The 22,780-nt window shown below is 37.8% G+C and overlaps 1 protein-coding gene and 1 pseudogene across 1 annotated transcript in view; one reads left to right on the top strand and one right to left on the bottom strand.

Annotated features, from left to right (window-relative positions):
- Window positions 1-22,780, bottom strand: part of BABAM2 (BRISC and BRCA1 A complex member 2) — a 394,365-nt gene that overhangs the window by 340,355 nt on the left and 31,230 nt on the right. The window contains 1 exon segment of the mRNA XM_027624135.2: window positions 14,342-14,418. Coding sequence (XP_027479936.2) covers window positions 14,342-14,418 — 77 coding nt within the window.
- LOC113937413 lies at window positions 12,383-12,919 on the top strand (annotated as a pseudogene).

Raw genomic sequence — 22,780 nt, 5'->3', positions numbered from 1 at the left:
GAATGAGTAGGATATCTACTACCTATTCCTAGACTTGCCTTCCGGACTCACTGCTGCCAAGTTACTCATTCTCCCACACAACACTTTCCATATTAATTTTGACCCTTAAGAATCAAAAAGAAGTCCTGCCTTCTTTGCACCCAAATGCCAAAATGGAATCTTTTAGTATTTCACCTTTATAAAGGGAATGTTTGAAAACAGACCTCTCTGGCTGTGACATCAGTGAGTTCCTGAGGCCTCCAAGGGCCGGAGGAAGCATTCCCAGTCCCTCGCAGCACTGCTGTACTCCTACGGTGCAATCTGGCAATGGCCAGGGACCAAGTCTTTAAAGCTGTTTTATGGTATTTAACATATGGTCATAAATTGCTCAGTGCTCTAAAGAGGGGCTAAATTTGCCACCCCTATTGATGAGAAATGTTCTTATTTATTTAAATTTAGTGGCAAATTGGCACTTGTCCAGATGGAGAGGTTTAGGCATAAGTACAAAAGAAGAACTAACTGGAGATGAGTTGTATGTAACTTTCCTATACACTGAATGCAACCACATCAACTTAGGCTCACAGCACCACTATCCAACACATGGCATGACAGTACTATGCAAAGATTCTAATTTCTAAGGCCCCAGGAAGGGGGGGAACATAAATTTTATTCAGACTGCATAAGAATTTTTTTTTAAAAACAATTCTCTCTCTCTTGCTCAAGCTAACGCTATTTCCTCCCCTTAGTCCTTCATTCTCCCCTCACAAATTAGATGTATCTGGTCTTCATCTGCAATCCCAAATCTACAAAACTCCCTGGAATGTCCTAAGCCTTCTAGCCACCACCTTCGTCTTTTGCCATATTTTTGGTTAAGTTGTTTGTGTTTTTTTAATGGCTCTAATTCCCCATCACTAAAGACATGATCTTACTAAAACATTTTGTTCCCTTCCTTTTACAACCTAACCCTGTAGCCAAAGGCAGAAGAAAAACAAGGATTTTTGTTTTGTTTCGTTTTGGTGGGGTTGTTACCAATGGTATTAATGTGAATGGTATCAAAAGAGAAATGGGAAGGGTCAAGCCACTACTGGCTTTCTTTATATTTTCTCAAATAGGCAGTATAGAACTATAGTCACCATGCTATACATTACATCCCCATGATGTATTTATTTTATAACTGGAAGTTTGTACCTTCTGATACCAAAGGACTACAAGAGAAGTACAGAAATAACAGCATCAGATATAGATACAAACGTCCTTAAAAGAATATGAATGAACCAAATCCAGCAACATATAAGAAGGATAATACATAATGATCAACTGCGATTAATCCCAGGAATGCAACATGGTTCAACATCTGAAAATCAGTTTACTTATCATATTAATAGAATAAAAGAGATAAACCATGTGGTCATCCTAATAGAAAAAGCATTTAACATATTAGCATTCTTTTCATAATAAAAGCTCTCAGCATGTTAAAAGAGATGGCAACTTTCCCAAACTGATAAAGGGAAACTACAGTTGACAATTGTGCTTAGTGATGAAACGCTAAACACCTTCCAATTAAGGCTGGAAATAAAGCAAGGATGTCTGACTTCATCACTTCTACTCAACACTATGCTGGAGAGCCCATTCAGTTACAGTAAAGTAAAAATAAGAAATATAAATCCTACAGATTGGAAAGGAAGAAGCAAAGCTGTCTTTTTCACAAGCGATATGATTGTTTTTGAGGAAAATACATAAGGAGCCTACAAAAAAAGTCACTAGAACTAATAAGTGAATTTAAGGACACAGAAGCAATACAAGGTCAAGGTACTAAAATCCATGATATTTCAATAGATTAGCGACAAAGACTTAGAAAAAATTCAAAGAAACCTATATGTGCTATAAATTAGCCTCAAAAATATAAAATATTTTGAGGTAAATTTAAGAACATTTGTCAAGACCTGTTCATGAAAAACTACAAGACACTCAGGGTACCCGGGTGGCTCAGTCCTTGGGTGTCTGCCTTCGGCTCGGGTCATGGTCCCGGGGTCCTGGGGTAGAGCCCCGCGTCCGGCTCCTTGCTCCACGGGAGGCCTGCTTCTCCCTCTCCCACTCCCCCTGCTTGTGTTCCTGCTCTCGCTGTCTCTCTGTCAGGTAAATAAATGAAATCTTAAAAAAAAAAAAAAAAAGAACCAGGCTTCTTAAAAAAAAAAAAAAAGAAATAAAGACTACAAGACACTGAAAAAAAATTAAAGAAGATCTGATAATGGAGAGACTACCATTTTCATCTACTGGAACATTTGATATTAAGATGTGAGTTCTCGGGTGCCTGGGTGGCTCAGTCGTTGAGCGTCTGCCTTCGGCTCAGGTCATGATCCCAGGGTCCTGGGATCGAGTCCCACGTCGGGCTCCCTGCTCAGCGGGAAGCCTGCTTCTCCCTCTCCCACTCCCCCTGCTTGTGTTCCTGCTCTCACTGTCTCTCTCTGTCAAATAAATAAATAAAATCTTTAAAAAAAAAAAAAAAGATGTGAGTTCTCTACAAACTGATCTTCAGATTCAATGCAATTCCAGCAGGACTTCTACAGGCATCTGACAAAATGATTCTAAAATCTCTGTGGATATACTAAGGACCTAGGATAGCCAAAACAGTTCTGAAAAAGAAGTTGTAGGACTCACACTACCTAATTTAAAGACTTACTCTAAAGCTATAGGAATTGAAGCAGTGTTACAGGCACATGGGGACAGACGACACATCAGTGGAATACAATGTAAAGTCCAGAAACAGACTCACACTTAAGTGGTTAGTTAACATATACGTGGTCAAAATTAACTCAAAATGGATCATAGACCAAAATGTCAAAGGTAAAAATATAAAACTCCTAGGAGAAAATCTTCAAGACCTTCAGATAGGCAAAGATTTCTTAAACAAAAAGCCAAAATATAAACTATAAAAGAAAAACTTGTTAAGCTGGACTTCATCACCATTAAAAACTTCTGCTCCTGGAAAGACATCATTAAGAAACTAAAAAGGGAAGGGGCATCTGGGTGGCTCAGTCACTGGGTGTCTGCCTTCGGCTCGGGTCATGATCCCGGGGTCCTGGGATCGGGCTCCCTGCTCAGTGGGAAGCCTGCTTCTTCCTCTCCCTCTCCCCCTGCTTGTGTTCCCTCTCTCGCTGTGTCTCTCTCTGTCAAATAAATAAAATCTTAAAAAAAATAAAAATTAAAAAAAAGAAACTAAAAAAGGAAGCCACAGACTGGAAGAAAATATTGACAAAATAACAAGTAAGTTCTTTCTAGACTCTGTAAAGACTGACTACCTATAACTCAACAAAAAGCCCAATAATCCAATCAAAATATTGAGCAAAAGATGTCAACAGGCATTTCACAACAAAAGATAGATAGCCAACAGCGCATAAAAATGCAAATTAAAACCACAATGAGATACCACTACACACCCACTAGAATGGATATAATTAAAAAATAATAACTATATCCAATTTGGCAAAAATAGAGAGTAACTAGACATCTCATAAATTACTAGTAGGAATGTAAAACAATGCAACCACTTTGGAAAACAGGTTAGCAATTACTTATAAACATACACTTAGCTTACGACAGAGCAATACCACTCCAAGGAGTGTACCCAAGAAAATTAAGACATATCTCCACAGAAGACATGAACAAAAATATGATAGCAGCTTTATTCATAATAGCCAAAACCTGGAAACTCAAATGTCCTTAATTAGATGAATGCATACAAAAAACTGCGGCACATATACCCATACAATGTCATACTGAGTGTCAGTAAAAGAAACAAAGTACTGATACAAGGAGTAATATGGACAAATCTCAAACACATCATGCTGAATGAAGCCAGACACCAAAAACTTATATCGTATTTGATTCCATTTATATGAAGTTCTAAAACAGGGAAAACTGTTCTATAGTTTGAGAGAGAAGGCTCAGGGATTGCAGGGATGGTGGTGGAGGAGAGGGACTTATAGAGGGAATGAAATAATCTCTATCTCTGGGGGATGGAAACATTCTGTATCTTGACTATGGTTGAGTGACTCAGGTGTTTACAACTGACAGAGTGTATTGAAATGTACATTTTAAATGGCTACATCTTACAATATGTAAATTACATCTGAATTAACATTAATATTTTAAAAAGGGAATATAAATTTTTACCTCAGAGTTACTGTGTGATTAAATGAGATCATGTATATAAATAAGCCTAACTCTGTACAAAATAAATGCTCAATAAGTTATTTTAACAATTATATCTATCAGCTATTTTTTAATAAACTACAATCAGAAGTGTTTCTAACATTCCATGAATTCCAAGAAAATAAAATGTTCTGAAATACCAGGACAAAGGAATCCTCAAAATCTAAGGGAGAGATAATGTCTAATCCACGAAATTAGCACTTCTTACTTGCCTTCCATGAGCATTTTTTAGAACATTCACTACATCAAAGGTGACCTGCCTCCCTAATTAGCCTCTAAAAATACCCTGAATGCTAGATAATAATAATCTTTAAGTAAATGAATCTTTTAAAAAGATAAAAATAAAAGTAAAATGAACTATGCGACCAAGGAAAATTATAATGCTTCTCAGCACGATGCAAAATACTAAGTCCCTGGACATAGTGTCCAACTTTTTTACTTAACTCAACTGTTACAAGTCAGAGTGAAAACGGTTAACGCCTACTCTCCCTGCAGGTGATCCTGGAGACCAGAAGTGCACCAGCCTAGAAGCCCCAGAGACAGCACATCCATTAGAGCCAGCAGATTTGTGAGTGCAAATGAAGAACCAAATATGCCACAAAAACAGCCAGGCTACTTTATGATTTCCTTGGCCCATCCTACTAAAGCCAAAATGGTGTGAACAAAAGCTGAAACTGGAAAGGCGGGGTATTTGAGAAGTACAACGAGCAAATCAGTTGTGTAGGCTTTTGACTTGGATTGTTGACAGCTGAGCTCCAACGAGGGGGGCCTGGGAGGCAGGAATGGCAGGCTGTGACAGCCTTGAACACCAGGCTGAGGGATTCAGTCACTAAAATACTGATAGGTTGGAAGACAGGGTTAACGCAGAAAGATTACTGAGTTAACATTTTCCAAACAGATTATTTATTTTAAACAATGTAAGAAAGAAATCACACTGCCATCCCGACTAGACTGCCGACAGCTATGGCCTCCACAGCCAGCTTCTGGATCTACTGCTTAACATTCAAAATACAACACAGAGTAACACACCAAACAAAGTGCAAACTTCTTATAGATCAGATAAAATCAACAGGACCTTAATATCTTTTTCAGCTGGGGCAACGTTCGCCACAACACCCCAGGTCCTTTGGGGGCTCCCACCTGGGGTTCAGTTTCTGTGTCAGGACCCTGCGTTTCTCTACACAGTGCTCCATAAGAAAGATCTTAGAGGACAAAGGCTAGGAAAAGAAAAAAGAAAAAGAGTATTCTGAGTTGACAACTGTGGGCAGCTAAGACAAAACAGTAGGTGGTAGATCTGAGGTGCAAGAAGCCCTGGTGTGAATGTGCGCGCACACACAGAGCAGTCAAGCCACCTGAGGAGATGGGATCAAACATGGAGTTTCAAGATCCAGTAAAACAGAAGTTCTGAAACACTATTTGCAATCTGTCTATAAAAATCTTTGTATATGTTTGACCATTGTTTAATAAAACATCCCACTTAAATAGCAGTTCTAAGGTTGATTTCGTTTTATTGTAATCATTCCCCAAAACAAACAAATTTCAATTCAGTGATGTAGTATCAAAGCCTTGGAAATGAACAGCAACTTTACGATGTTCTTCTGAGGACATGGGAGGGAATGTATTATCCAAATCATAATCTATTTTTTTTTTCATTTTCTTCTGGAAAAAAAAAAGGCTTTTCTTCTGGGAAAGTCTTTCCACTTCAAAACCTTTGGAGATAATTTTTTGGCATGACTTCTTCACTCTGTTGCAAATGGCTTTGAAATGTTCATCATTCCTCTCAAATGATAAACAACCATATTGCTTCTATTGTTAAAGACAAAAGGAAAAGGTCCATAGTTTCATTTGGAAGCTCTTTAGAAAGAATCCCTATAACTGTAATTGATACCTCTCTGGCTACCTGCCCAGTTCATGCTTACCTTGTGTTAAAACTGTCCCCCTGTAACCATAACCCAGAATTCTTGACCAAACCCCTGGATCAAGAGTGAACACCCAATCCAGGCTGCCAGTCACACCCTCTCTCCCAGGAATTTAGACTCAAAGACCAGAGGCTGTCTCTGGTAGCCTTGAACTGAGTCACCACATACGGGGTTCAGCCATTTCCACTCTATGTGAGGAAAAACAGAGACATCTGGGGGGGAAAAGAATAAAGTGAATAAAGTGACAATAGACTATGTTGCAGGAGAAAGAGACAGACGAACAAGGGCACAGATGCTGACTGTCTGCTCTGGTGTCTACCATCCTGCTAGTGCCAGTCCCAGTCCCTCTGAGGCCTGGCTATGCCTCCTGCCCTGGGGCACCATGGAATTCATTTAATTCCTCATGAAGACAAACAAACTCTTTATGTTTCTTTCAATGGGTTTCTTATAACCAAACAGTTCCTGGTTAAGAAAAAAATTGTTAGTATGAAAAATACAAATTTTAAACAAAAGATAATTTCAAATTTGAAACCAATGTTAACAGCTTGATTTACTAGCCACAAACTTGCTCAATATACTTAAAATATTTCAATAATCTCTTCATATAGTTACATAAGTAGTACCATTAAAAGAACTTGAAAAACTGAGAATACTTCAAAGTTCTGTCACTTCTTCATTAAACCTCATCAGTGCCAGATCCAAAGAGTGAACATGGTTAATGCATTCCACCAACATCTAATAAACAAGCCCCTCTAAATGCCAGGCAATCAGCTAGAGACAGGAAATAAAATAGCAAAACAACCTCTCTCCCTACCCTATTTATAGGGTCCACAAAAACACACACACAATAATTTCTTCAAGAGTTAAGTGCTATACAGTGACAAGGGTCGCCATATTTACAAACGCATGTTTTTATGAAGCAGACTGCTCTTTCTCTGAGTTCTAACTGGTAGATTTTCACTCATTTTAGTGGCACCATCCTAGACCTTAACATGCATTTTACTTAAATCAGTCTTGATCACTGAAGATTTACTTTTCCAATCCTGTTCAAGTAAGTACCAGTTGTCTCTTCTATAATCGTGAAATTCAAGGACTTCTCTTTAATTCAGACATTCTTTGATACCTTGCATGAGAATCTTACACCCAAAACTGGCAACTCTTTCACTGCCCAAGAGTTGCCTCCTCACATTAAAAGAGCTGAAGAAACAAGAACATCATTCCTAATGTACTTTCATCTTCTGGTCTTCTTCATTTCAATGACTTAATTTTGAATGTGGGTAATTCTTCAGCATCAATTCACGAATTCATGGGAGAAATATGTCCTCTCCCTTTTCATTCTCTCATTATTAAGTGTACAGTGTACCTTATTCACATAGGAAACATTTACAGAAAAACTGTTTTCTAATACATAAAATATGCTGAGATACAAATTTTAATTATATGCTATTTTCATTAATCTACTTTAAGGCAAAGTGAAATGTATAAAGACAAAATTGATACAGACTCCAAATCTACAAAGTACTCTATGTCCTTCCTTTTTTCTGAATTGTTAAGAGCAGGGTTCCAATTGCAAATTCCCTGTAAAATAAATAACTTCTAAAGACTGAATTCCTGTTGGTAAAAGACTGATACAAGTAATAGAATGCCACGTTCTTTATAACATGATACTTCAACCAACAAAAATCTGAACACTAAGCTTCATTAATTGCATTCACTCCATTCCTTCAACAAATATTGAATTGAGTATCTTTACTAGGCTAGGGTCTGGAGATATCATTTAACAAACAGTCTCCATCTCTAACCTCACTGAACTTAAAGTTATGAAATAAAATTACTATAAAGTCAAATACTTTGATTCAGCCTTGGTTAAAATTATAGTTGAAACCACCTACCACAAGTTTTCAATAGGACTTAATGAGAAACTTTAGATAAAGAAGTTGTTTATATAAATGGCTTTGAAACTGTAAAGCCCTGGCTTAGCCATTACCCTGTGTTTAGAAAGATAAGGGTAAAAGTTAGAAAATATTTATCTAGTAGTTACCATAGAATATAATTTAAATCAATACTTATTCAGTTTGTTACCATGAAATTAAGTCTCATTGAGTCTGTTTCCTAAATAAGGCAAAGAGCTTTTCTGTTTGCTGTGACAGTTATATTCCAAGGACTATTAAACTATATGACCTTTCTTTTTTTTAATATTTTATTTATTTACTTGACAGAGAGAGAGATAGCAAGAGCAGGAACACAAGCAGGGGGAATGGGAGAGGGAGAAGCAGGCTTCCTGCTGAGGAGGGAGCCCGATGCGGGGCTCAATCCCAGGACTCTGGGACCATGACCTGAGCCGAAGGCAGACGCCCAACGACTGAGCCACCCAGACGCCCCAAACCATATAACCTTTCAATTACGTATGTTTGTTTTAGAAAACTACATGTGTTAAAATATTTGTTATAGAGAATAATAGTTAATTATCTAAAGATGAACATTGTGTTGGTTGTAGGTGGTGGAATTCAATCACAAATATTGTGATAATTACCCACTATGACCTTACTGATCTTGGATATAATATATTTGAGGTTATAAAAATTGATGGAGTAAAAACATATGTAAAAAGTGTTTGGCTTTGCCAGGTTTTTTAAAGTGAAATGAAGGAGTTAAAAAAGAAAAAGAAAAAGGAGTGAGTCTAACGTTATTTTTAAAAGCAATGCAAGATCTTAGTGTTCTCCAAGAGGGGTAAATGATTCTTTGCAAATTCATGATTTGCCCTGAATGATTTATTCTTTTACAATAAACTTGGTTGCTATAGTAAATTATCTGTGTCCATGAATTTCAAACCACGCACAGAACAAACCTATACTAATTATTGAGGTTAATAAAGTATCTAAGTATTCTACATTACTACTACCATCAACACATAATGACTCAACAAACTCCTCACAGAAACATTTATTTAAAAACTGGAAACAGATTTCATTTTGAAATAATTTTAAAATAAGTACAGCTGCAAAGAAAGAAACTTGAAATAACTATAACCTAAATATTACACAAGTTAAGGAAAGTAAGACAACCTTACTGTGTAATCACTGACGTGAACAAATTTACGTGGGCAGATTCACAAAACACTAGTCCAATAAAGATGGTTCTGGGGATCTTCACTTAAGTTTTAACTATATCAAAAAGTTTGTGTATTTGTTTTGATTTTCTTCATGTAAATTTTTCCATTTTTATACTGTCAGAGAACAGTGACTTGTGTTTCATAATTCATGTACTTGATTTATTTTTGACAATTCTATCACATTTTCAACAGCTATTAAAAAACAATTTCTATCTGCAAATTTTAAAAGGTTGGTAGTTTGGCTTCCATGGTGAAGCACTACGATACCTCAAAGCATACCACTTCTAGAGTTTAACACATAATTTTTTTAAAGCAAGGGATTCTAACACTAAACTTAATCATATGACCAATATCCTTCAGAAGGCCTTCCTAAATAAAGTCAAGAATTTCAGAAGAAAAAAAAATACTCCTTCTTCGAATTCAATGAACTTTTATAAAAATAGTGTATAATCAATTGTTTTTTCCTTTTATTTGGCGGTGGGCTATTTAAGCCTAAAATGCTAGAATCTTGACTCATCTTAATGTGGAAGAACCTCAATAGTTCATTTTTCATTCCATTATTCCAGAGCATTCTGTGGCTTAAATTAAGTCCCTAGTATATAATGATTATATTGAGCAGTAGCTTAATAGGACTTAATTAACTTATATGGTGAATGCCTGTCCAAATACCATAATCATCAATGTTATAAGAGGTTTCCTGTGAAAATCGTATAGCAATCAGAAGATAACAGAATATTAGTAAATGCTTTCTAACACAAACTTATACAGCGAGTAAGATCTTTGTGATGTTACAGTATTTCTGGCTCAAGACTGTGGACTAACCACACACATTTATTTCTTCTCCCTTGTAAAACACAACCTTCCATTAAACGATAATGACACAGAGAAAATAAGAATCCAAAACAATATTAAGTGAAGAGGAAGGGAAGAGAGTAGCAATCAATAGAATAGCATTTTCAACAAATTCCTAGAAGGCAGAATGCAGATAGGGGAGTAGGAACTGATGAGACAGGACAGAGAAAGCTCTGGCTGCAATAATGTGAGCAAGAGGCTACTGATTAGGGGGAAGCCATGTGTTGTGGCAAACCCATAAAAACTGTAGTCGTCCAGTGTATGGAAAGGGAAGAATGAAAAATGGGGCTAAGAACGGGGAAATTAACAAAAGGTTCCATGAGGAATAGTCTGTGATACCCACCCCCCCAAAAATGGCATGGTGGCCAGATGTGTATGCCCCTCCAAAAAATGTAGGGGATTTTCTAAAGAAACAGAATGATTTCAGGGAGTACCAGAACAGCTGAACTCCCCTAATATGACACATAAGGGTTCCTCATACTAACAGCTAGCCCACCATTAACCCACACACTCAATAAGCTCAGTTCACCCATACAGAAGTCTTTATCAATGTTTTATTGTCTGTCATAAATATAAGTAAACAACCAAAACCCATCTTTTTTTTTTTTAAGATTTTATTTATTTGAGAGAGAGCGAGCCAGAGAGAGAACACAAGCAGGGGAAGTGGCAGGCTCCCCGCTGAGTAGGGAGCCCACGATTGGGCTCGATCCCAGGGTCCTGGGATCATGACCCGAGCAGAAAGCAGACGCTTAACCAACTGAGCCACCCAGACACACCAACCCATCTTTTATTTAAGGAAAGACTACAGAATAACAGAGAAGGAAAAAGATGATAAACAAAAATACAATCCCTGGAGAAAATTAAAATAATTAAGAAAACATCTTTAAAAAAATCTATATTCTTTGAAAGCTTTCAAGACACTGTATTCATAAAATAAGAACAAGATGCTGTGAAAGAGGAACAGAGAGCAAGAGCAAGAAAGTGCTCTTGGAAACTAAAATACCTAATTATGACTATGGTAAATAAAAATCATCAGAAGCGCCCCAGGAAAGGTAGAAGAATGGAAGAAGGAATGGAATCTAAGCTAGGTATCTGACTGTGTTCCAGCAATTATGCTTTAACTTACAAAACACAGAATTTTCAATACACAGATTCTACAAAACAAGGTCGAATCCAAGAGAATAAAACAGGCAAACCCCAGAGTGATAACAATACAGGAGTAGGCACAGATCACTCATTCAAGCAATTTATAAACAAAGCACAGATCACTCTAGCTTTAGAACAGACAATAAGTTACAAATTTTGACACTGCAAAAGGAAAATAATACAAAAGTTGGGAGGTGAAAGAAGAGGAATGGAGAGCAGTGCGGGATGTAGTATCTTCGTCTCACAAAGTGGGGAGCCCAAAGACACTCTCTCTGGTTCATAGGAAACTAAATAAAAATATACTAACCCAGAGATTGTCCTTACATAACAACAGTGCTGTGTGTCGGGCACTTACTAAGAACGTTCTAGGGGGTTGTTCATTTAACTGTACCATACAAAATGATCCTTAAAAAAAGAAAGGAAAAATGTTAAAGCTACAGGGTAACCAACACAGGAACCAACTGTGGTGATAATAACTACATTAAAGGGGAGGAAAGAGAAAGATAAAGAGCGTGGTGAAAATAGGCTGATGCCTCATGTATCAGAGCAGGAAGTCAAAAGATAACAATATCTGAAATTGGTAAGTCAAGAAACAGAGGCATAAACATTATTTAGACATATGACGATCATCCCCAGAAGAACTACATACTGAAACAACAACAACAACAAAATTTAAGTGGTTCCCTTGGGAAACAGAACTAGACTTGGGAAGATAGGTAACAGAAGATTACTGCTTTCATGTGTAAAAAATTTCTGAACTTTTTATATCTTTAACCATGTGGATGATTTACTTTGATCATTTCTTTTCAATTCAGTTAATAATTTTTTCAAAAACAGTCACAATCTAGAATGTCCTACTACCTCAGGCAGGTGAAATTCCTATGTATTTTAATGGTTTCCAGAGAATTATCTAATAATGCCAGGTTCGTAAGTTAGCATGTCCTACATTTTTCACTTAATGCTGCATTTGTGATTCTACGGAATACTAAGATGTGGCCCCTGGTGGCCTGTAATTGTAAAATACACAGTCCACAGTCTGAAAGGCACTATTTACTCATCTGTCCCATCTTTAACATTTATGTTCTTTATTCCTCTTTTTAAGAATGGAGAGACTTCAGAGCTCTTGACACAGGACCAGAGCATGGGGACCCAGCTAGATGGGATGGCAGGCACAGGAGACCTTCCTAAAGGAAAGGATCAGAAACATTCACAAAGGAAACGAACCAGGTTCACTGAGAAACAACTGGCAGATTTGGAATTCTTGTTTAGCAAGAACCCATACCCCGCTCCCAGCCTTCAGAAAGAAATGGCCTCAATATTGGAGATACATCCCACCGTACTGCAGGTTTGGTTCAAGAACCACAGAGCAAAAGTCAAGAAAGCCAAACAACAGCAATTAGCTGGGGTGGAAGTCAAGACCAGATCTTCCAAGAGACACACGGATGCCACTCCAGGAGGCCCCGATGGTGCCTACCCTGCTTCCCTAGTTTATACAGATCACCCCATACCTTCCTTCCAACTCAGCATATGCTCCAATTTTAAGGCTCTCCCAGACCATTCTTTTGGCCACAAAATAGTCCATTTCGGCTGCTGCTGAGATTCTAACATCTACTCCCTACATCCCATTACGGAATCCCAAATTCCTTCCACAGGCTTCACTGCTAATTCTTTGGGTTCTTCATCTCCACAAAGAACTTAGTGAGCAAAGCCAGACACTAAAGGTCACCTACGTAACGATTTGCAGTGATTCCAGACGAGAGACAGAGTCCAGATCTACGCAACATGGAGACATTTCAGAAATGGGCTCCGTGAAAAGAAAAAGAGACCCACAAGTGCCTGTGGGGTGGAACTGAGTGGCAAGAGTCGCTCAACAAACTATTGCAATGGGGATGTTTCATGTTGTAATTCGGATGGCAGGAACCTGCATGTATAAATTCATCCAAAGACACAGAACTGTAATACTGTATAAAATACACCACAAAAAAAACAATCGCTTGACAGGACAGAAGCTAATGCCATGGCGGTAACCATTTTGCAATATATAAATGTATCAAATCAACACATCATACACCTTACACTTGTATCTCAGTAAAGCTGGAGACAATTTTTAAATTGTATCTCAATAAATATACACAATGAGAAAAAAAAAAAAAGAATGGAGAGACTTCAATACCGTGTTGACCACAAGAATAGGTTCAAGAGAGAAAATTCCTGGTGAGGTCGATACTGACCAAAGCCGCCATTACTGCCACACTGGGCTAAAGCATCAACACTGGTTGTAACAGCAGAGAAGGGCTGATACACCTAGGCAAGTGGTGTAGATGGTGGACTGAATCCAATAGTAGGTACTGCCTGCTCTTCCTCAAGGTCACAAACCAGTGGTCCCTTCCAGTCATACCCCACACACATTTGGTTGGACCTGCATTACGCTGGCCCATACTATGTTTTTAATTTTTGAAAAAGTAGTCAGCATCCAAAACTGATGTGGATTTCCACCTGTTCTCAGTATATCAACAGAGGCAGTTCCCTCAAGGAGGGTAGGTGTGCCCCCATTTGCCATACCTAGCCTGCTCCCCTCATTTCTGTTACCAGTCCAGCTGTAGTAGCCATTTGCATTTCTGACCCTTGCTATAAAAGAGGAAACCTGTTGACACTCTTAAACTATGCCAAGAGTCTCTGGGGTAGGACTCATGCTCAGGTGGCAATGGAACATGGGCGACAACACAACGTTTCTTGGCAGCAACAGCTCCAGAAGGGGATTAACGGGAGTGGTGCACAGCAGTCATTCCTACCTAAATGCTGTTTCTAAATAGCCGGGTATTTTAAAGCAGTGGACTCTCTCTATTGGGGTATTACATAAGATCAGCCAATGGAGAAAAAAAATACAAGAATTACCCCCAGGCCTAAAAATTAAGAATTTCGGTGTATGCCTATTTGACCACAGCTTATTCCCTACCAAGTGCCTTACTTTGAGTAGAACTAGAAATGAAAGAAAAACTTTTAAAAAAAGTGGTAAATCCTAGCGATAACACCTAACAGACGGAAATAAAAACGGAAGCACAAAGTCTGATAACTTGCACTGTAATCTACACTTTCAATAAAATAGTCATCATTTACTTACATTTTAATGTCTCTCCAGCATATGGTATGTGCAGTTTAAATCGGTCACAGTTGGGTCCAGGAGTCAATGATGTGCAGCTTTAAAGAAAGAGAAGACAAGATTTTTTTTTTTAAAGCCCATGTTTTTATGACATTTAATAAAGTAAATAAAAAGTGATCCTTAGAGATAAAAGATTAAAACACTGGCTTATAAAGAAAATAAAAGCCCTTGATGGTCATGGAGGCCAAGACAATAAGACTTGCCCTAAAACAAATAATCCATTTATGTCACAATAAAACTTATCTGCTTTCTAAGGACAAACACCAACAAAGCTTCAACTACTTCTCTCCAGTAAGTATATCTTGGTTTCTAATGTAGATGTACCGTCCAAAACAGGTCTGTAGTCTTTGACGTCAAAAATTATAAAAGAAGAGTAGTTTTATGGACAGAGTTTAAATACAGACCCTTAACTTTCACTCATACTAAAAAGAGTCTACTTTTTACCTCCAAAGGTAAGGTGCTCCCTCCGGATTTGGCACCCCATGACTTCCATCTACAGTAGAGCACAATACAATGCCCTCAGTTTCAGATAAAATGCAAATGTAAAAGGAGGGTGAATTAGTCACTCAGGTCTGGGTTTGTTTTTTTTTCAATCTATTACTTCACAAAGTTATACAATGTTCTTTGTTCTTTACACAGAGTTTTATTTTTTTTTAAAGATTTTATTTATTTATTTGAGAAAGATAATGAGAGATAGAGAGCACGAGAAGGAAGAGGGTCAGAGGGAGAAGCAGACTCCCTGCTGAGCAGGGAGCCTGATGCAGGACTCGATCCCGGGACTCCAGGATCATGACCTGAGCCTAAGGCAGTCGCTTAACCAACTGAGCCACCCAGGCGCCCTACACAGATAGAGTTTTAAAAGATCTCTTTCATGATCTCACAAGTCATAACTTCAAATGCATAACAGCAGTATTGGCTTCATAAATTAATATAATATTAATATGAAGTCAATAGAGGAAATTTTAAGTCTTCATTTAGTTTTAAAAAATGAGGTTTTTCGATTATAAAGTAAAGCAAAAGATGCTAAATTTCTTTCATAATTCCAATACTGACTATGAGGCATCTCTGAAAAGGGTATTTTAAGGAATGGAAGCATTGTTAGAATAAATGTACCACTTCCCTAGATGGCCACTTTGAAGGCAATAGTCATTTGAAAATAAATTTAAGAAATGTTGACTCTAAGGGATGCCTGGATGGCTCAGTTGGTTAAGTGTCTGACTCTTGATTTTGGCTCAGGTCTTGATCTCTGGGTTGTGGGTGGGCTCCATGTGGGGCTCCGTGCTCAGTGCAGAGTCTGCCTGCGATTCTCCCTCTCCCTCTTCCCTCTCCCTTTGCCCCTCTCCCCACTCATGTGCCTTCATGCACATGCGCACGCTCTGTCTCTCAGGAAAAAAATGTTGACTCTAAAAAAACTAACTAGGATCTCATATTAGTTTTACCATTACTTTACCCAAAACTATCTGAATGTGAAAAAGAAAAGAACCAGATAGAAAGTTTAACTCAGATGTATTTAACATAAATCACTAGGTTGATTATTCCCCTTATCTTTAGGGGACAATAAAAAACACCAGTTTACAAACTAAACAACAAAGTTGCACTAGTAATTGTAGAGTAACCTATTTCAATTTCTTATAGGTTTTATGAACACATTCTCCTTTACTGTTCAATATAAAAAATTCTTTGGGGCACATTTTATTATAGGTACTAAAATATTTCCATTATAATATAATCTTTCCTAGCCCATAGCATGGCAGTTATTTGAAAACAAAAAACAATTATGGAAAATACATAAATTAAAGCATTATAAAATATAAAGTATGATCTAATGACAGAAATGACCTACAAGCAACACTAAGAATTTTTTCTCATATATATTCAAAGAACAATGTTTTAAAAAAAATTTTTTCATACAAAATAAACACCATTCACAATCAAGCATCTCCTTTGGGTGTGAAGATCAAATTATCTCCCTATCTTACACAGCTTAGCAACTGAAGTTATTAATAGTACAGGAAATCCTCAGGATTAATCTGATTCTACTTTGTTTGAATAACTTGTCCTTTTTCAATGTGAAATCAGTTGTGACATTCACTGTTGGGCTACATTTTGTATTCTTTATGCTTTAACGAGGACTAAAAGGTGCTTTCACTAAAAGTCCCCCTTCACCTTCCTCCCATCCTCCCAACCTCCCGACCTCCTGTGAACAGCTGGTTCCAGCCACCCTAGGGTGTTAAAAAGTACATTTCTTCATCTGAGTGATTCGCTCACTGATTTTTTTTTCCACTTAGGTATAAAGATTTACTGAGCATTGTTGTATGTGTTAGGAATACAACATGGACAAGACAGACAAGATTTACCCTTCCAAGGAACTTAAATTCTGACAAGGGAAAAAGAAGCGATAAACAAGAGACAAAGGTATAAAGATGGTTCAAGACTGTTAAATGTTGTGAAGAACATAAAACAGTGTCGCAGCGAACAGGAGCTATTGCTCCTATTCAGTGCAGAACAGTGCAGTACACGGCACTGCACCCTGGACGACTGGGGAGGACCTCCCTGTGAGGAGGTGAAGTCACAGCAAACAGTAGCTATTGCTCCTATTCAGTGCAGAACAGTGCGGTACACGGCACTGCACACTGGACGACTGGGGAGGACCTCCCTGTGAGGAGGTGAAATCCCTCCGAAACCTGCGTAACTATCACCAAGGGGCCTATCAGGGAGTGCTGGGCCAGAGCACTCCAGGCAGAGGAAACAGCTGGTGCAAAGGCGTGAAGGCAGGAACAAGACTGATACAACTGTGGGGAGAAATCTTGAGACGTCTGGGCGATGCAGCTAGAGCAGAGTGAACGAGGGAGAGAAGAGCAAAAGATCAGGACAAGAGCGAAGCAAGGGACAGATCTCAAAGAGCCTTGTAGGTGGCGGCAATTAATTCAGAGTATTCCAAGCACAAAGGAGGGTTTTAAGAAGAGTAATATTATCAGATTCTATGCTTTTTACAAGATCAACCATGTTTACTGTATAGAAAGAGAGACTATAAAGATGTCCAACAGAAACCTACAGGAGTGAGTTTCAGGAAAGAAAGATGATGGATACTTGGACTCGGGGAGCAGCAGTACCAATGGAGAGATGTGGATTTCCTCACTGGGGATGAGCAGGAGGGGAACAAGTTCAGGAGGAAGAGCAATCAAGCCTATACAGTGTGAGACAACAGCCAAATCGTCTATGAAAACAGAGCCAGAGTAATGGGCGGGCCAGCCAATCCATAATGAAAACATCATGGAAAAGACAGAAGAAAAATGTGCCAAAACTCACCTTAGAGTGAGCGCTGTATATTGTTGAAAAGACCACTTACTTGGTGTGGGGACGAGGGCAGGGGTCATACTCCCCAAAGAGCATTCCCAAGTTAAAATGGCTAACCTCCAGTTAACTGCAGGTTTCTGTTTTGCTAAGAGGAATACACAAATTTGGGGCCAAGAACTTAACAGTTCAAGGCAACAGGGGAAAGACGAAGCTGCCATTAGCAGGTCTCTCTCTCCTAAACAGCACTCAGCTTCTCTCATGAAATGTTGAACAAATACTTAAAATATCTATTATGAATAAATAAATAAATAAATAAATAAATAAAATATCTATTATGTTCTATCTTCCATATTACCCAAGATAAACAGCTTTATGGGAAACAAGCCAACGTCATATTAACTAAAGGTTCTTTTAAGATTAAACTAAAAATGTTTCCCCTTCTTTAAAATTAGCTCTGTCTAAAATTGGTTTTGGTCAGGGGCGCCTGGGTGGCTCAGTCGTTAAGCGTCTGCCTTCGGCTCAGGTCAGGATCCCAGAGTCCTGGGATCGAGCCCCGCATCGGGCTCCCTGCTCAGCAGGAAGCCGGCTTCTCCCTCTCCCACTCCCCCTGCTTGTGTTCCCTCTCTCACTGTGTCTCTCTCTGTCAAATAAACAAAATCTTCAAAAAAATAAAATAAAATTGGTTTTGGTCATGTATTTAATTTACTGTGAAATTTCAAATCGCATTCAAGGACGGCATTGGTTTTTCTGCTACTCAAAAAAGGGCACGGGTTAAAAAAGATCGAAGAACACATATGAGTAGTATGATTTCTACTTATGGAAAAGACAGATCTGTGTGTATGTCTATGCACATAAACAGATTTCAGAAGGAGAGTCACCAAAATATGGCAGGATTTGGGGTAATTTTTACAACTTCCTTTGATTACCTTTCTGCATTGTTTTGATTTTTATGATGAACATGGACTACTTTATAATTATATAAATATTTTAAAGTTAAGTAGATCCTTTTTATATTTGACTAGATGGCTTGATTTATCATTTATCTTTTTCCTCTAAAGAGCTTCACTCTTTTTTGAGAAGGAAAAAGTGCAAGGGTAATCTACTGATGAATTCCTCAAGTAAAATATATAGGGAAGTCTTTATATTGTGACATTACAAAACTTCACACTGCTAATATTTATTATCCCTCACAGTTCCATTGGGTCAGAGTTTGGGAATGGCCCGACCGAGCAGTTCTGGTGTAGGGTCTCCCAGGATACTGCAATCAGACATCATTAACAGATAACTAATATAGTGGAGAAGTTCATTCATCTAGAAAATCATTTCCTTATATAAGTATGAAAAAGCTACTAAAATAACAAGCAGCTGGCTTCATTAAAATTATATTTGTATAATGGCAACTTGTCCTAACACAGGTCTAAGATTTAAAAACCAATATTCCAAATTGAGCATCTCTGAATAAGAAGATAATTTTAAATGATTTAAAAATTGCTGACAATCTAAATGTAACCTCAAATTTGTCCCTCAACTAAATTTCCCAAGTGCTTACCACTTGTCAGGCACTGTGCTAGGTACACAGAATACAGAAGGGATAACAAAAAAAATACCTCGGTATTATATTGGAAAAAAAAAAAGTTTTTGCATGAAGAACTATGCTCTAAAAATATTATCTTTTACTGGGAATGCACCATTTTAAAGTTTAACACATGGGAGAACAAAGGGAGTTAAACTACCACATTCTGCAGATGATGCAAGTGGGAATTATCAAGTGAGAATTTCTGATAACATCAGAACAGGTAGTTTACTGTGGTGCTTTATTACAGAAAACAGAGCCAGCTAACCACAGATACAGTAAAATGCTAAGCATAACAACCTCCACATACTCTTGCCCCTACCATCTCTTATCTTACATCTAATCACATGACTCCCGAGATTACTATTTATCTATTTTCCAATTGTTATTTGTCTTCCCAACCAGGTCTTAAGATTCATGGCGTTAGGGGTGTCTGGGTGGCTCAGTGAGTTAAGCGTCTGCCTTCGGCTCAGGTCATGATCTCAGGGTCCTGGGATCGAGCCTGCATCGGGCTCTGTGCTCAGTGGGCAGTCTGCTTGTCCCTCTCCCTCTCCCTCTGCCCCTACATCCCCCCATGCTCTCTCTCTCTCAAATAAATAAATCTTTTAAAAAAAACTGTTTTATACTTTTTTGATGTCCTAGTGTAGCATCTAGCACAGTACTAAGCATACAGCACTGAGTGCTGACATATTAGCATCTACTTACCATAAACTAAACCCAGAAACTGTCATTTTACAGATGATGACAGTGAAGGCCAAGGGTCTCACAGGTGCTCAGTGAGAGCACTGGGACTGGACACCAGTTTCACGGCACTCTTAGTCTCCCTGACCTAGGCATCTTTCAGTCAGCTGTAAAATCTCCAGCATCTAGCACTGGTGTCCGGGACGTGGATACTCCAACAACTACATAGGCAAAGGTTTGCCAAATGAATGCATAAACTTTGACTCCCAGTCTTATGCTCTTTTCATGACAAAAACTGATGATTTAACTGGAGTTGGGAAGATGCTCTTATCCTCACCTCTGAGATAAAAGTGTGATTATTTGTAAAAGGTCCTCCCTTTGAAGAGCCCTACATGTGACCCAGAATTTATATTTAAAGTCACTTCCTAAAATTATTCTATTTTGACGATAAATAATAACAGGCACTAACATTTGTTGAGCATTTGCTATGTGGCAGGTACTATTCTAAATTCTTTAATTAGACTGAACTATTTAAACCCGCAGCAACCTTCAGAGATAGATGCTATTATTACCTCCATTTTACAGATGAGGAAACTGAGGCACAGTATATTACTAGTTAGTTACAGAGCTTGGATCCCAACCCAGGATGTCTGATCCAGGGCCGATTTTCTTAAACACCACTCTAAATCATCTCTCAATAATTAAAGGGGAAACCATCAGAATTAGTAAGAAATGTGAATTAAAATTTGTCAATAAATGCCATTTTATTAAGTACCTAAAATAATGAAAAGTAAAGGCTGACAAAATGTTGCCAAAAAGACTGTTCTACCATGTGAGCTTTAGTGAAGTGAAAATGATTTATCAGTAATAAGTATTAGAACTGTATACACTGTAAATCAATGATGCAAAAGTGGGAACAAGGTGCTTCTAATTTGATTAAATAGGCCCTGCAATGTTAACACTACTGACTTATTTAGCAAACCCTTTAAACAAACAGTGAAAATAAATTTGGATTTGAATCATTAAATTATTACTTGTTCATAGTTCCTGAGATCTGATTCAAATTATTAAGGAATCGCTATAAACAGGAAAAGTTGGCAATTTCACTGCAGCTTATAGGGTTTTAATGACAGCCAAGAATTAATCTGAATTAACAAAGTTAGACAAAGGTATTCTACAACCTTTAAGACATTAGCATTTTTAAGAGAATGCAAAATAAAAGCAAACTACATGCTTTCTAATTTAATACTAAACCTATTATTGGATATGCTTTCTGGAAAAAAGCATGATTTAAACCATTTCTCCTCTCTCAGCCATCTGAAAAGAACAAAGTAGATGAGTCCAGGGTTCCTTCCCTCAGTCTACATCAGTTTCCTTTACGCTATTAATTTACCATTTGGCCCGTTCTCCTACAGAGCTTCCTGTTTTCTTGATAATGACGTTGGTGCTTAACCAACAATATTCACCGGCAGCTGAGAAGGAAGTCCTCAGCTTTGGCAACCTAAAATCACAGGTAACTGTGAAACAAGATCGGATCAAAAGACCAATAACTGGCTGCTACACAAATATGAAGTCACATAAATTAGAGTGAATTCTTGTTAGCTCCTATTCACAACCATTTCATTTTACAGAATTTCTTTCTTCTGACTCCACTCAGACCAAAGCAGTTGCAAAATTATCATAGCTTCTAGGCTGAAAGGCAGCAGCAAAGAAGCTGGAAGAGTGCTGCAGGCTATCTCAACAGCTACCAAAGCATCTGCAAAATAGGCATCATCTGCACTTCTGATTCACAGGATCGTACACCCTCAGCCTTAGAAGGGAATTATGGCCCATCAAAACCCGCTAGAGGTCAAGTTTTGGCTTTCTACGAGGGGACTCATGAATTAAAATAGGTAAAAGAAGGCAAAAAAAAAAAAAAAACTGCACCGAGAGAGAGATTTTTTACATCATTCAAAAGAATGGCACTACTTGCTCGATGACATATGATGTTCCAAATATACCAAATATAACCTCTACATTTTTAAAGCCTGAAATCTATTTCTAAGCCCTACTAGAAAGCGATGGATTCAATTCTCAGCATAGGATTCCAAAATGCCATTACCAAAATATGTGATCAGCTCAGAATGTTTTAAAAAATTATAAAATTAAAATATTTTTAAAAAATGTGTTTGCCAGTTCATGTGGCATCAACTGTTATTCCCAGTTTATATGCTGTGTCCCCATTTATAAATGACAGACTTCAACTCTAAAGTAGGGAATATTTTTAAGTGTTAGTAGGTGTTCCTATAACAAAAATGTGCTTTAAATTACAGTATGAGTCCAGTAGAAATGAGGGGCTCAAAAACTATTTTTAACAGTTAACTAGGAAGGGGGAAATCTTAATATTTTGAGATGGATGTTTAGCTCATTAATATTCAACCTTTCTTCTTTTCTAATATGTGCACTTAATTCACTTTGTTAACAGAATAAAAGAGAAAATAGGATTATCTCAATTAGCGCAGGATAAATGTTTGATAAAATTAAACATCTATTCATGATTTTAAAGACTGCAAATAAGGATCAGAAAGGAACTTCCTTAATATAAATAATGGCCAACTACAAAAAAACCTACAATATCACATTTAACAACAAAATGTTATTTTTCCCCTTGAGACAGAGAATGAGATGTTACCCACTCCTACCAACCACTTTTACTCAACATTGTACCAGAAGTCCTAGCAAGTGCAGGCAGCACAGGAACACAAGGGTATAAATACTGGAAAGGAAGAAATAAAACTATACTTACGTGTAGATAACACAACTGTGCATATAGAAAGCTTTTTAAAATCTTCATAGACACTACTGGAAAT

Source organism: Zalophus californianus, chromosome 8 (genome assembly GCF_009762305.2).
Source record: "Zalophus californianus isolate mZalCal1 chromosome 8, mZalCal1.pri.v2, whole genome shotgun sequence".
NCBI classification, from domain to species: Eukaryota; Metazoa; Chordata; class Mammalia; order Carnivora; family Otariidae; genus Zalophus; species Zalophus californianus.
This window is presented reverse-complemented; position numbering and strand designations above follow the sequence as displayed.